Genomic DNA, 15,298 nt, shown 5'->3' with positions numbered 1-15,298 from the left:
AACTATATAAACAGTGAAAGACCTAATAAAAAATAATGTAAATAGCGATTAAGTAAAATCAAAATACTAAAGTTCTTACGCTGATTAAAGGAGGCAAAAACTATTCTGAAAATATTTAATACTCTTCCTACGGTGTGGATATGGTCAAACTCACTCAAATCTTATGTTTTAATTAAAGATCTTATAATGTTCAAGTATTTTCTTGGACAGTTTACTTGGTCCTAACCAAATCATGGTAAGGAGCATAGTTAAATTACGGGAAAGAACACAACCTCATCTGAATCACTTAACTATTATATATAATTTTTTTCAATCTTGATTTATGATTTACTTTTGTCAAAACTTGTTTTTTTCATTCAAGCAATTAATTAATTTAAATGGACAGTTAATAAGCCTATAATTATATATTTTGAATACAACAACAACATTGTCATTTACAAGTTTTATATGATTAAGATATAGATAATCAAGAAAGTCAATGAGGTAATTCAAAGAAGGAAACACAAAAATGAAAAGAAGTAAATAAATCACTTATTATATAAAAGAAAATGTTTTTTTAATAATTTTTTTTATAACTTTTTTACAACAATTTATATGATAATTAGTGATTGGTTTATTTTAAATTTACGAATTAATAGAATAATGAAACATAATCTATTATTAAAAAATTATTAAAAAAATTGTTAACATGATCCTTGTACAAATTAAGATGATAAATAAATAACCTTAAATGAAAGAGATATAATAAGGAACAACGCCGTCAATTACGTAACTGAAAGAAAACGCTAAACTTAAAAGAAAATAAATAATTATATAATAGTATAATTTCCTTAAAAATATTTAATCTCAATATATTATATTTAATAACAATGATGATGATTTTTATTATTTATTATTTATAAAGTCAAACGTGAATGGTAGAAGGGACCGGGCTTAAAGAACAGAAAAAAGAAATTAGGGCTGAACCGGTGATAGCCGAAGAGTGTGGTGTGGTGAGAGAGTCTGTGTGTTGGTGTGCTGGTAGCAATGGCTGAAGAGGAGCTTGGCGGTTTCAGGATTTACAATTCCATGACTCAGCAGAAAGAGATCTTCAAAACCAAAACCCCTGGTAAGGTTTCCATGTACGTTTGCGGAGTGACTGCCTACGACTTCAGCCATCTCGGCCACGCTCGTGCCGCGGTTTCCTTCGATATCCTCCACAGGTACTTTTCTCACCATCCATTCTCCAATTCTCACCACCCCTCTTTTCATTTCGTTGCCATGCCTCAATTCATTCTACTTGTTTCTGTACCCATGAAATTGGGAATCTAGCATAGGGTTATAAAGTTGTTTCAGATGCTGTCTTTTCATCATTTAGGTTCAGTTCGTATTCGGCTTATTTGCTTTTGTTTATAAGCATGTAAATGTGTAGTTGAATTGGTTTGTTTGGCTGTTATTATTAGCCAGATTTAAGTAGGTTTAGATATTAGACTATCCCGGAGCATTTAAAAGGTTAAATTGGAATACTTGTTTTGAAACATTTCTTCTGCTCACTCTTAATTTCACTTTTTCTTGATGTGAAGATTGAGAGTTGACACATGATTTGTACTCTGTTTGACATGAAAACTTGTAGGTACCTTAAGCACTTGGGCTATGAAGTAACATATGTGCGGAATTTCACTGATGTTGATGACAAGGTGAGGATGAATACGATGTCTTTCTCACCAGTGTTTTATTGTCGCATTATAAGATTATATCTTGTTGCAACCAGAGCTGCAACTTCTGGGTTTTTAGACCTTTTCACCATTCAGCTGCGATTTTCGTTGCGATGAGTCTTTGAGTTTTCTTTTTTTTTTAGTAATTTTCATCCTTCTTTCCTTTGCATGACTCTGGTTGTTTATCACTTCTACATTTATGCCCCACTGTATCTGTAAATGATATACAGGGGCAAAATGAAACTATGTGAATGTATACTGTCAATGCTATAACGATTGAAATAAGGTTTGTGTCCCTTCTCTGAAGTCTGGGTCAATATGCGGCAGTTCGCTCTCTAATAAATGTTGTAATTTTTCCATGATCTTTCCTTTTATAGTCAGTTTGGTATGGAGGTAAAAATGGGTTATATTATAAGTAGATCAGGTGGAGGTAGTCTGTATTATACATTAAGTAGATCTGGGTCAATATATGGTAGTTCCTTCTCTAACAAATGTTGTAATTTTTCCATGATTATTTTCTTTTATGGTCTGCTTGAAGTAAAAATGGGTTAAGAAAAATTGATTTATTGGTTTTCTTTGTAAAATAGTATTAAAAAATGATCCATTCCATTTCTATCAATACTTATGTATTGAGAGCAATACTCTCGAATGACTGAAATGTTCTTTAATTATTATTAAATAAAATTTTAAATTTAATCAAATGGCTTGTAGGGTTATTCTGTCCATGTGCCATTCTGCTATTGGATTAAGAGTAGTTCTCTTAGGAGTTTGCAAGAATCTCAATTTCTGTTACATATGCCCTAACCCACTGTGAGAACAATAAATATATGAAATCACTTAAGAGATGAATAGGGCTTAATATTGGGAAATGGGGACATGGAGTGAATAATGATTTTAAATAATATTATTTTCGAGTCAGAATATAAATTCTTTGATCCAGACATCCAGGTCACCCCTGTTAGTTACCATGTTTTCTGTTCTGTGAATTTAGGATTCATTTGTCAAAGTGATCAAAGTTTATGGTAGAGGGTTGACTTTTTTAGGGTTTCAATTGATATCAAGCCTTATTTTGTTTAGTATTATCTTCCAAAATGTTTTCAACTGGACAGAGAATTGCATTGAGATATATTTCATGTGTGCTTTTAACTGTAATTTTTATGTGGACATAACTTTAAGAATAAGCCATCCATACAGTACATATTTCTATGTGCTTCAGGAGTCTAAGTGTCTGGAGGCACCGTCCTTTTTGAGAATAGCTCATGTGTCAATCTTCAACTTTGTGGTGTCTTTCTTTTTTCTATCGTTTGACCATCTTTATTTCTTTATTGTTGTTGACTTCTTATTTCTTTACTATAAGTTGTCATCCTTTTGAATTTGAATGATGAGCCTATTTTTAGCAATGCTGGTTTACCTGCATGCTTAGTTATAACAATCATTCTCTGAGGCATTGCTGTCAAAATTGCTACTGTTTTTTCTCACAGGATTGCATGATCCTGCAAGCTCACATCTTTAACTTTTGTCCCTGCCTAGCATTGTAATCTGGTGGGATTGGAGTAAGATTGCCAGACAAACTCACAGGATCAACAAGCTTGTAGGAGTTGTGAACCTGAAACGGGTGTGATTTCTGTTAGTTGTCTCTGGTGAAGCAGCACACTACCCTCTCCATATTTTGATCTCAATCCTCCCCTATCACTCAACCCGCCCCCCGCCCATTTTCCTGTCTTCCATGTGGAGCTGAAATTTCCTTTGTCGGTGTCCCAAATCCATCTGTCCCTGTTCTAATCTATACTCACACTTTGTGTGGACTATTCCATACCAAGATAGTTTTGATAGTGGTTCTCTACCGCATGGGGTTTTGACTTGTTGAGTTGGCATCTGATCTTATTCATACTTAATTTAACTTTTAATTAACTTTTGTGATTTAAAGATTATTTTCATTTCTCTGCTGTTTATATGCATAAATTCTTGCTAGAGCTTTAGGTTGGATCTTCCCAATCCTTGGTTAGAAGTTTCATCAAGTTCATTTGTCCTTGAAAGCATATGACTTTACATGGGTTTTTCGTATCTGAATCTTTAATGTTTATTACAGACTGATAATATCAGAATTGCTGCAGATAATTAAGCGAGCAAATGAGACCGGGGAGGATCCATTCATGTTGAGTAATCGTTTTTGCGATGAATATAATATTGATATGTCTGATCTTCAGTGCGAGACACCATCTAAGGAACCTCGTGTTTCTCAACACCTTGAAGAGATAAAGGACATGATAACCCAGGTTTAGTTTTGCTAAACATATTGCTGTTTCTGTTTTTGTTTAAAATTATGAAGGGAATCATCTTGCAAAAAAAAGTTCTTTGCTCCACTTTTTTTAATTAAATTCCAGTTGATGGTCTTGCATGCTGTTTTATATTAATCAATACTTTCCTTTTTTTTCAAGTGCATTTGGAGTTTATATGTTTCTTTGAACAGGTTAAATTAAACCTTGTATACATTACGGGTTAATAAACTTCCTGTACACTATTGTGTACTATTTATTGTTTTAGTGACTAGTGGGAATGAATTTAGATTGTCTGTTCTCACGCTTTGCCCACCCTGCTTCCCCAAACTATTGAACTTCTATATGTTTACATATAATATTAAATATAAAATCTTTTCCTTCTTTCTTCCAGCAATGTAATGTATAGTGTATCCTATTATCTTGTTAATAAATAAATTAAAACTAAGCAGGAACTATGAAAGCAAAACAAGGGTTAAAAGGCTAGTTGTTTTAAATTTTTTAATATTGAGAGATATGAAGCTCGGAAGCTGCATTCAATCTCCAACTGAAATATTAATGAGACTTCAAATGAAAACAAACTTACAGCTTCTTTGCTTTGATATTTTTTTTTTAAAACTTCATGTCTTTATCTCACTTCCAAAGTTTCACCTTATATTTTTCTTTATTTCTTGTTTTCATATATCTGCATAGGAATTTTAAAACCCGTGACAAAGTAGCAGTTTTATTTATTAATTAAAACATGAAACATCTGATCGAGGTTGCATGTCATTTTTATTTAAATGTATGTCGTAAAAGTTTAATAATGAAAAATTATAATTTCATTGGATTTGGTTTTACTAAGTTTGTCTTTGTTTCTGAATTCTAAGGAATTAATTTAGAATTCAAAAGATGGTTAGTTATTATTCATTAATGTACGATGCAGATTATCAACAATGGATATGCGTATGAAGTTGAGGGCGATGTTTTCTATGCTGTTGATAAATGTCCAAATTATGGCATGCTTTCTGGACAAAAGCTAGAACACAACAGAGCTGGGGAACGGGTGGCTGTGGACTCGAGAAAGCGTCACCCAGCTGATTTTGCTTTATGGAAGGTGTGAGAATCCTTTCCAGTTATTCTAAAATGTTTTATTGTTAACATTTAATCTCTTATATTTCTTAACAATAATAATAATTGCAGGCTGCTAAACCAGGTGAGCCTAGTTGGGACAGCCCTTGGGGTCCTGGAAGACCTGGGTGGCACATCGAATGCAGTGCAATGAGTGCTTGTTATTTAACTCATAAATTTGATATTCATGGTGGTGGAATTGATTTAATATTTCCTCATCATGAAAACGAGATCGCACAGAGCTGGGCTGCTGACAATGAGAGCCATGTCGGTTATTGGATGCATAATGGCCATGTCACTAATAATAATGAAAAGATGTCAAAATCCTTAGGCAACTTTTTCACCATTCGCCAGGTCAGTTCTTAGCCAACTTCCATTCTCCTTGTTAATGATGGTTTCATTTCTTTTTAAATGTTTGTAGAAGGTTTTTCATGATATAAGTTCTTACAAGATGTATTGCGCATATTTTTAAAGATATTCTTTTTTGCAGATCACTGAGCGTTACCATCCACTTGCTTTGAGACACTTTTTAATTAGTGCCCATTACAGGTCTCCACTAAATTACTCTATCTTACAGCTGGAGAATTCATCAGATGCTATTTACTATATATTTCAGGTAAGTAGCCTCCAAATAATCTGTATCAGGAATTGAGTGTTGTTGCTTAGATGTTGATGTGCACGAGTTCATCTCTCAAGGTTGATAGTTTTGCTCTTATATAATCTTTTATTAATTTTGTTTTTATTTGGGGTTAAGCCTGTGAAGTTTCGCCTTTATTGTGAATGTATAAGAAGTTATAAATACTGCTATGTAAATTAAGCAACTTGTATCTTAGAGATATAATTTCCTGTGCTTCTTTCCCGCTACTTTGAGTTTTTGAGGATGAAGGTAGTTACTAAATTATTAAATCTCTAGTGTATATTTTGAAATTTCTAAATGTTTCAAGGTTGACTCTTGTGAGTCTCATTATTAGGGAAATTATGTCTCCTCGGTGTTCTTGTTATGACTTGTATGAAACAGTTTGATTTATCACGGTTGGGTGGTACTCTTGCTGCAAAAATAATTTCTCTTAACTCTACCACAATTTTCACAATGATTTAGTTGCATTGACATAAATTATGAAATCTACAGATAACTGCGATGCTGCTATTTTTTTAGCTTTAACAATGCCATTACGCTTGGGAAATTGTTTGAAACAGCTTCCTTTTTGTTTGTTAGACTCTTCAAGATTGTAAAGATGCTTTATCACCATTTCTTCAAGAAGGACCCGAGAAGAATGAAAAGGTGCCTCAAATTAATGAGGCTGCCAAGGAGTGTATTAAGAAGTTGAGTGTTGAGTTTCAAACAAAAATGTCAGATGACTTGCAGACGCCAGTGATACTAACTGGTGCTATCCAAGAGGCGTTGAAATTTGTGAACAGTTCATTGAAGATGTTGAAGGTACGTAAATGGAACCAATTTCTTGCATTGCATGAGTGGTGCTGCTGCATTCATTTTTGTGTGGGAATTGCACCAGTAATTTATGAATATGTTCTGTCTATCTTACAGAAGAAAATGCAGAAAAGAGCACAGTTGCAATTGATTCAATCCTTACAGGAAGTTGAGAAGGAAGTTGCAAAAGTTTTGGACGTACTTGGATTATTGTCCTCTAAATCCTATGCTGAGGTGATTCATTTTATTTACACGAGCTCAATTGCCCCGTTTTATGTAATCTAAAGATGCATTCTGTCGGAAAACCATCGCAAATGTTGAAACAATTGTTATTGTTATTTGTTCATCAGGTTCTGCAGCAGTTGAAAGAGAAGGCATTGAAGAGAGCAGGTCTGGCAGAAGGTGAATTGCTACATTTGATAGAAGAAAGAACTCAAGCTAGGGTTAATAAGGATTTTCTCAGAAGTGACTAAGATTAGGACTGATTTGACTGCAAAGGGCATTGCACTAATGGATGTGGGCAACGAAATAATTTGGAGACCATGCATCCCGAGTGAACCAGTTGTTGGGGACCAGAGGGCACCTGTTGTTGAAGAAAAGCAGTCCATACCTGCAGTATAAAAAAGGGTAAGAAATACCAGGGGATCGAGAAGGCAATGACTCTCGTACAACCTAAAGGTAGAGTCAAAGTCCCTCCTTAGCTATTATGATTAATACAGAAATGTTATAATTTATAAAATACTACACGAGGCTTGAATATTGTATATCAGTTGAAGGTTATTTATGACCATACCTAGTAGTCTAGGACTAGAATATTTTTTATACATTTCTCAGGTTGGGTCTTTTTCGGTCCTGTCTGTGGATTAGTTTAACTGATTTGACAATTGCATGAACAGTAGTGCTCCATACGGAGATTTTGTTTTTGAGTCTCAGATTGGGTTTTTAGCTCTTAATTTGTACTACAGAACGCCGAATATTTTTTCAAGAATCTGGAGTCTGATTATCTTTTATCTTGTTTGCTGTTGATGAAACATTAGCATGATTTCTTAATTATTCTATTAGTTTGCTTTATTGGTTTGCTATTCAATTTCTCTGGTTAGCGTGGTTATCTAATTTGATTTGTGGTTGCCGAGCTATGTTGTTGAGGCAGTCAAATCGCATATTTTACGAAACAGCAGACCTGAATTTGCAGACAAATAATTTGAGCAGTCTGAATTTATGATTTTTTTCTTTTAAGTTTTATTGTAATACTGTTGTAGTAAAGCTAGATAAACAAATCAATGCAACCTTATAACTATTTCTCGTGTATTGTATGAAGAGGGATATTTAAGATTTCTTGAAATTATGAAATATGCCTCTCATTGAGTAAAGTTGGATTGGTTCAAATCGGTTTGGCTTTTTAGCAAATTGAGGAGTGGGAGTTGCTTAACTCTTTTATAAGGGCAGTTGTTTAACAAGAACCACCATTTAAGCAGTTCCTGATAGGCAAGGGTTTCCTAACTTTTACGTGGGTTTACGTATTAGTTTTCTGTTTTCTTGAAATATTATAAAACTTTGATTTTTATCTGGTTATTATTATTATTATTTTAATTTACCAGGACATCTTTATTGATAAAATGAGATTTGTGGGATTCATTTAAGAAAATTTGAGGTATTTGGTGCTTGGATTCAAAAGGATGAAAATAGATGTTGGGACGGGAAAAGCTAAACCCATTTAAGCAAAATCGGTAAAATAATTCACAAAAATGGATGAAAAAACTGTTTCAGATTTTATGCGTTTTTTAAATTTTATCCTTGTTTTTATTTTAATAATATTTTGTTAGATTAAAGTCAGAGTTACAAGGGTAATGTGCACAACCTTTTATTTATTTGTTTATTTTTATTTACATTTTGAAAAGATAAAATTTAGTGTAATTTTAAAATTGTATCCATTTTGAATTGATTTTTGGTAATTTATGCGGTAGTTCACTATTCAATACCTTACAGAATATTAATATAAGGATTAAAATTAGGATTTCGAAAGATAAAATTAGGATTCAGTAAAATGGACTATATAACAATTATTTGTAAAACTAAATACAATGTCTAAGGTTAGCTTTTGTTGTAAGACCCATGAAAAATATGTACCTTAATAGTAATAATTTTATTATTAGTAGTAATAAATTTCTTTGTGAATAGAAAATATAATAAGTTTATAAAATGTGAAAAGTTAAATAAGAAATTTTGGTAGCTTAAATGGTAAAAAATTGTGGGATTTTAAGAATGTGAATTCAAACTCTTTTCTACTTTTTTCTTTAAAAAAAATTAATAAATAAATAATTTTTTTTTAATTTTTTTTTAAAATATTGATAGTGGATAAAACACTCCAAGTTTGAAGGCATTAAGGGATCCAAATGTTAAGTGATGATTAAAATATTAATATAATAAAATAATATTAAAATAATAAATAATATTAAAAAATCTGTTAATGAAAACATAGGTGCTTGTTATATATCTATCTGTATTGAATTTCTGTGTTAATATTATATGTTGTTGTTTTGAATCTGTAAATAAGAAATTTGTTAAAATTAGTTGACGAACACTTTGGCTAAGGAAAGACTTGGTACTTAAGTTGTCCATTGTGACGCACATCTCTTTCTTGGAAGTCTATTCGACAAGTTTTTAAAGAGATAGAAGAATAAATTAGAAGAATTCAAGTTATCTTTCCTGGAAGTCTATTCGACAAGTTTTTAAAGAGATAGAAGAATAAATTAGAAGAATTCAAGTTATCTTTCCTGGAAGTCTATTCGACAAGTTTTTAAAGAGATGGAAGAATAAATTAGAAGAATTCAAGTTATCTTTCCTGGAAGTCTATTCGACAAGTTTTTAAAGAGATAGAAGAATAAATTAGAAGAATTCAAGTTATCTTTCCTGGAAGTCTATTCGATAAGTTTTTAAAGAGATAGAAGAATAAATTAGAAGAATTCAAGTTTTATTTATGAGTTTATAGTTGAAATCTGAGTTTAAAATATATATATCAACGATGAATTATGAGGTGTGAGATTAAGAGATGTTACCTTAAATGTAATGCTATAATATATCAAGTGTGAGATTACGAGATGTTAAATTTGTCGGCCAAGAAATTATAAGGAAAACAAATTCTAGGAAAGTTATTTGTTCATCATCGCTTATCAGCACCATTAAATAAATCCATTCGCATTAAACTGGATTTTGTGTAACAAATGTTGATATTTCAAGAAAAAGAAATGTAATATAAATTAATAGAATATTATGATATTTGCTTATCGGTGATCCCGATAAGAAAGAAATTGACACCGATAAATATTATGATATTTAATTATGAAATATATCCTAACAAAACATGGATTGTTTCAAATATGTTATTTTTAATTTTGTAAGCGTGTTTAAATCACATAAATCAATCAAATAATTAAAGAAAATGCTGATGTGAAACCACTTTTAATGGCGCAGGATCCGACGAATTGGAGCTTAGGATTTGGCAATCTTATGTTTTTACTTTTATAAAGAAAATTAAGATTTCTTACTTCATTGGAATAATTTAATTTTTAGGTACTCGTCCATTAGAATAAAAAAAACTATGGTTTAGCTTAATTACGCTTTGAGTATCCAATTCAATAAGAATATTTTGTACTGACGTCTTTACTAAAAGAAGAGTTTTGAAGTGATAAGTTTATATTTACCGTGCTCAAGTAAAAGTACGACGATTTTACATTTCATAATGTTAAAATCATAATATATTCAGAATAAACTATATAATTTCTTACTTATTTAAAAAATAAAAAAAATACATACCAATAGTGCAAAGTCTTTTTTATATTTCTTCTGATTATAAATTATCACTTATACTAAGTATATTTGTTTTATAATATCTATCTTAAAAGTTATGCAAAATCATTAATGAGGTAAATACTTATTTGTTGAGAATGACTTGAGTCCAAATATTTATTTACAAATATCAGTGAGAATTAGTATATGTATGCACAGTATCTATCTCATCCATTCCACATTTGTAATTATTATACACATACAATAATTTATTAAACTATCTTATATATAATTATATTATATTATTATGATTAATTATTAATTCAATTACTGAAACGGGTTTAACGAAGTTTAAGAATTAACTTTTATAGTTTGATGTAAATTTAATTAAGTTTAAGAAGTAAAACATTGGCTATGATTAATTATATTTCTAATATTTGATTATGTTTAAGTAATTTAAATTTATATTTGAATGATTTAGTGTTGTTTGATTTTGATTGAAGAATAAATTTTAAATTTAGTTATTGTAATTTTTTTAATTAATAACTACTATTCAATTTACAAATAAATAAGATGCACATAAACAAAGTGAGGTTAGTGCCGATGATTAATTACCGTTAAAAAATTGACTGATGATTAGTGAAATCTTTATCTTCCACTACATTTTCTATTTTAGCAAAAATATATAAAAATATTGAATTTCAACTTTTGCAACATATTCTTTTAACAATTACCGTCCGTATTCAAAGAAAAACCGTAATGTTTAATATTGTTAAAGGGTTTTGTGTAGAAGTTTTTGACCAATGGGAGATTGAGACAATGTTGTAATTTTGTAAGTAAAAATAACTAATCATTTATCTAGTATTTCTTGAATCTATCTTACATCGTTTTTACAATATTTCAAATGACAGAGTGATGGTCGAGTAGTGGTAACTAATCATGATCAATGTTGTCCAAATTTTATTTATGAAAATTTTAGTGAGTATAGTTAAAAACCTTGATTCATCATGAGATCAGCCAATTGTCATTTGTTGGTCACGACTTATATTAAGAGTTAAATAAGTTAGATTAGACTTTTATAAGTTTCAACATGATATGATTTATAGTTATAATGCTTCGGTCTAATATACTTATATTTGAAAAATCATTATAAATGAGAAAAATCAAATTTATTTAAAATAATCTGAAATAATTGTCATGCTTTTAGATCTTTGATTAGGAAGACAATAATAAATTATATCAAAATTGGGATAAATCTAACAAGTTTTAAAGTAATAACAATCAAGATACGATGTTGATTATAGCAATAATATACATTAGAAGACTTAAAGGAAGAATATTTGATAATATGATGACTTGATTATCAACATTTCAACTTGATAACATTATATGTAACACATTATCAACCTTTTTAACTTAGTGGCTTTTATCACAATTTTATCTTCAGAGGTTTCTTTGAAGTACAGAATAATGAGTGAGTTTAGTTTAAGCTCCAAAATAAATAATATAAAAAATAAGTGGTTAATCTTAATGAATAATTTTCAGTTGATCTTATCTCTTAAGCATTGATTGAGAATTTGTCTGAAAACATAAAAAAATGTTTCACCTCGATCTAATGTACCTAAAGCAAAAACTAATTTATAAATAGTTTAATGATTCAACTGATCCCAAAAAGACATATTAGAGGCAACAAATCCTAAGATGAAGCATACTTGAAACACAGTGACATGGATTCGAACAATAGTATCTTAAGAAGCTTAAATGGGAGATTTTATAATTCATGAGTCGAAGCAAAAGATGCATTAAATATCTAGATGTGGTGTTTGGGCAATTGGTACAGATAGCTGGGAATGAGTAGATCGATGCCGTTCTCCTCATCCTACTTTTGTGATACACCGAATCTCAGAAATAGATTATGATAATAGTTGGACTTAACCATTAATGCCTTACATCTATTGATGATTTGAATTTCGTCAGCAGTAATTTGCACCGTGCATTTCATATTTTAGGACTATCCCAACTCACAAATGCCGTTCAAGTTGTCCCCTTTCTTAAAGTTGAAAGTGCCTACAACCCAAGAGCTTCGCATAAAGCAAATAGGGTGTTATTACCACACAGAAAAATGCTCTTGTGTTGTGGGGACACTCACATTTCTTCCAAAAGCAACAAACATTGTTCTGCGAAAAAGGACCTGATACCACCATTTTTCCTTACACATAAGCCACGAGGAGCACTCTACCCTTTACCAGTGACTGAAAACTTAAGATAAGATAAAGAAAAAAGAAAAAAAACAGCTCGATAATAAGTAATTGTGTGGTACGATGTTAGTGGTCGTGTGGGATACATATATTTTGTTTTTTCCGCGTCCTTTGAAGTTTTAACTAATAGCTTAAACTTACACTCAAAAATCATGTCAATGTAGACACATGTAGTAGTCAATCAAGCTTTTTCTTCAGAGAACAATTTTGGGTCCCATCTTTATCTCTTTGTTAAATAAAAGCCCCTAGAGTTGAAGTACACGAAGAACCTTGAGCAGAGACCTCAACCAACTTTTTCTGCTAACTACTCTCATATGCACCGCAAACGTTTGTCTCCAACTTGACCACAGGAGCTTTTCGAGCCATAGAAATTACAAAGACGTACGAAACAACTGTGTCATTCCAACACTACGACTACTACTACTACTGCTACTTCCTCTCGAGCATGCATGTCAGACCTTAAAATATCTTCCACCCTTTCACCTTTATCAGTTATCTATCCCTCCCTAGCTACTCCATCTCCTCTTTCACAGTGGAAAAGGATAAAAAGATAAAACGGATAGAAATTCGAATGGTCTTGTCTTGCTTTTCAGCTTCACAAGTACCAAAGGGCATATTGTATTTCAAGTTTTCGAGTAAAAGGAATAATTTAGCTATTTTGGTCACATTCCCTATTCTGTCTATGACGTTATTGAGTTAACAAGGTTAGCCGTTCAAAGAAAGCATCTCATCTCATCTGCACAGTACCCTCTGGTTTTCGGCATCTTTAAGACCGCAATTGGAAATTTCCTTCTAACAAAATGTGACAACTTATTTGTCAACAACAATACATGCATGCCTTAAGATAAGAATATGCCTCAAAAAGTTAAATAAACTTTAAGCTATATTTGTCTCTAAGTTGCTATCCAGAAAAATATATCTATAGTATACAGTATAATGTAGTACAAAGAAACCTCTTTATACCTTGTATCTTCGTTGCTGCTTCCTATCCTGCAATCTTAGAGTTCGTAACATTAGGGTCGTTAAATCTTGTAAGGTAGGTATATGCAAATCATGAGCCAAACCAAACTTGCACGAGAAGCAGTAGAAAAAAGGAAAATTGAGAGTTACGCGTGAGAAAGGAATACAAGTTTTGGTGCCTGAGTTAAGTGATGAAAAATAACCTTTTCGGCGGTGAAGTAATAAATTTCGTATCTATTACAGGTGCACGCTAGGAAACAAGGCAATCTAACTTTATCAAAAGTACGAGACAAGTCGGGGACAATCACACATGTTTCACCTAAAATTTTGATTGGTAGTCACTGTAAAACACTTCATATAATCCAATAAAAGGAATAATAAGTGTTATAGTTTCGCATAAACCGGTCCTTTTACAGTTGCTACCACTTTATTTTTTACTCACAAGACTCCTGAATAGTTTATAACTAGCACTGTGATCTGTGGTTGTTTGAGTGCGCCTAAAGATGGATTGTTTATTAGCATGTTCATAAAGTTTTTTCACTTGGAAAAGTTTTTGAGTTGTTCTTATGAAAACAAATTATTCACAAAATAAGGTAAATGTTTGGGACATCGGTTAAATTTAAAAAATTGTAATTTGATTATTTTCTCAACCATTCTTTTCCAGTTTCGTACGTGATCTATTTCTTATGTGAAAATTATATATATGTACTGTACTTCCAGTTACAAAATAAAGAAGATGTACTGGATTGTAGTCAGAGCCTGACTCATGGTCAAGTCCAATGACTCATGGAACCCTAAGAACACGCACCCTATGTTGGGTTGTCTGAGTATTCTATTAAATGAATCCCTCACCCAAGGCCCCCACTTTCACGGGAATAGGTTAGATAATGTACGCACGATCACTGTATTCATCACTCATTATCATTCCAATCTTGCAAATCATACACTTATAATTAGCTCAAGTATTCTTTGACCAATGTTATCTACTGTACCAGCCTTAAACCCTAACTGGAAATTCATGGTATCTTTGTAGGTTCTAATTCCTGCTTTATATCACCCGGATTCACTCACGGAAAACATCACTGTTCATAAAGACACACACATGTATAAGCAGTCCCTGATCTAGTACACGGTAGGTTTTGGGGGCACTAACTTTATAGTTTTGCTCTCTAAAATACAGATATGTATGATAATAAATTATTACACAACTTTCAAATTTATAAACAACATGAATATTACCTCTACTAAATTATGTATGTGAGTATTGTTTTCACAATATAAATTTGTTGAATCCTCGTTGATTAACGGTTAGTTCGAGAAATGTACCAACGATACAAAGATCAGTTCTTGATTTATTATTATTTCCAACCATTATCCATTAAAAAACATTATAAAACTCAAAAGTTACTGAGTTTGGAAGCTTTAGGAAAAAGATATTTCCAGATTCAAAGAAGATGATTGCTAACCGAGACTGATTTCACATTAAAAAAAGAGCTTATTTCTTAACCTTTGGACATGGTTCACCTAATAAAACTTAATCCTTTGTAAGAAGGCAAGGAAGTTATATGCTTTAGGTAATAGTTTGTTTATCTTTTTGGCTGAAACTTTTCCATTTTTGGTTGTTGGTGTTGTGATAAAATGTGAAATGGGACATTAATTTGAGGCAGAGACTTGCGTGAATAGTTAAAGACCCCACCATGGGCATTAACATCACGCAAAGCCGGATCGTGCGGCTTTGGATCAGAGTTCTTTTGTCGTCCTTTCTTTTTCCAACTTCCGAGATCT

At 31.6% G+C, this 15,298-nt stretch overlaps 2 protein-coding genes across 2 annotated transcripts; both read left to right on the top strand.

Annotated features, from left to right (window-relative positions):
* The first annotated feature begins 921 nt into the window (after window positions 1-921).
* LOC124834116 (Cysteinyl-tRNA synthetase, class Ia family protein) lies at window positions 922-7,005 on the top strand. Its single transcript, XM_047308734.2, has 9 exons — window positions 922-1,202; window positions 1,613-1,676; window positions 3,809-3,970; window positions 4,896-5,066; window positions 5,153-5,434; window positions 5,571-5,696; window positions 6,297-6,518; window positions 6,627-6,743; window positions 6,860-7,005. The coding sequence occupies exons 1-9, from the start codon at window positions 1,027-1,029 to the stop codon at window positions 6,980-6,982; spliced, it is 1,443 nt and encodes a 480-aa protein (XP_047164690.2). The 5' UTR covers window positions 922-1,026; the 3' UTR covers window positions 6,983-7,005.
* A 14-nt stretch (window positions 7,006-7,019) lies between these two features.
* On the top strand, window positions 7,020-7,519 carry LOC148194832 (uncharacterized). Its single transcript, XM_088096874.1, has one exon. It carries the CDS (start codon window positions 7,020-7,022, stop codon window positions 7,128-7,130), a length of 111 nt encoding a protein of 36 aa, XP_087953000.1. The 3' UTR covers window positions 7,131-7,519.
* The last annotated feature ends 7,779 nt before the right edge of the window (window positions 7,520-15,298 follow it).

Source organism: Vigna umbellata, chromosome 8 (genome assembly GCF_029865625.1).
Source record: "Vigna umbellata cultivar VRB3 chromosome 8, Vumbellata_1.0, whole genome shotgun sequence".
In the NCBI taxonomy this organism is placed as follows: domain Eukaryota; kingdom Viridiplantae; phylum Streptophyta; class Magnoliopsida; order Fabales; family Fabaceae; genus Vigna; species Vigna umbellata.
Note: the sequence above shows the minus strand (reverse complement) of the source record. Positions and strands in the feature narration are given on the sequence as shown.

Excerpts from the sequence above, each read along its gene's own strand:
- LOC124834116 (XM_047308734.2), top strand. The coding sequence starts at position 1,027 with ATGGCTGAAGAGGAGCTTGGCGGTTTCAGGATTTACAATTCCATGACT. Across the intron at positions 3,971-4,895 it reads TAAAGGACATGATAACCCAG|ATTATCAACAATGGATATGC; the intron begins GTTTAGTTTTGC and ends TGTACGATGCAG. Across the intron at positions 6,519-6,626 it reads GTTCATTGAAGATGTTGAAG|AAGAAAATGCAGAAAAGAGC; the intron begins GTACGTAAATGG and ends TCTATCTTACAG.
- LOC148194832 (XM_088096874.1), top strand. The coding sequence starts at position 7,020 with ATGGATGTGGGCAACGAAATAATTTGGAGACCATGCATCCCGAGTGAA.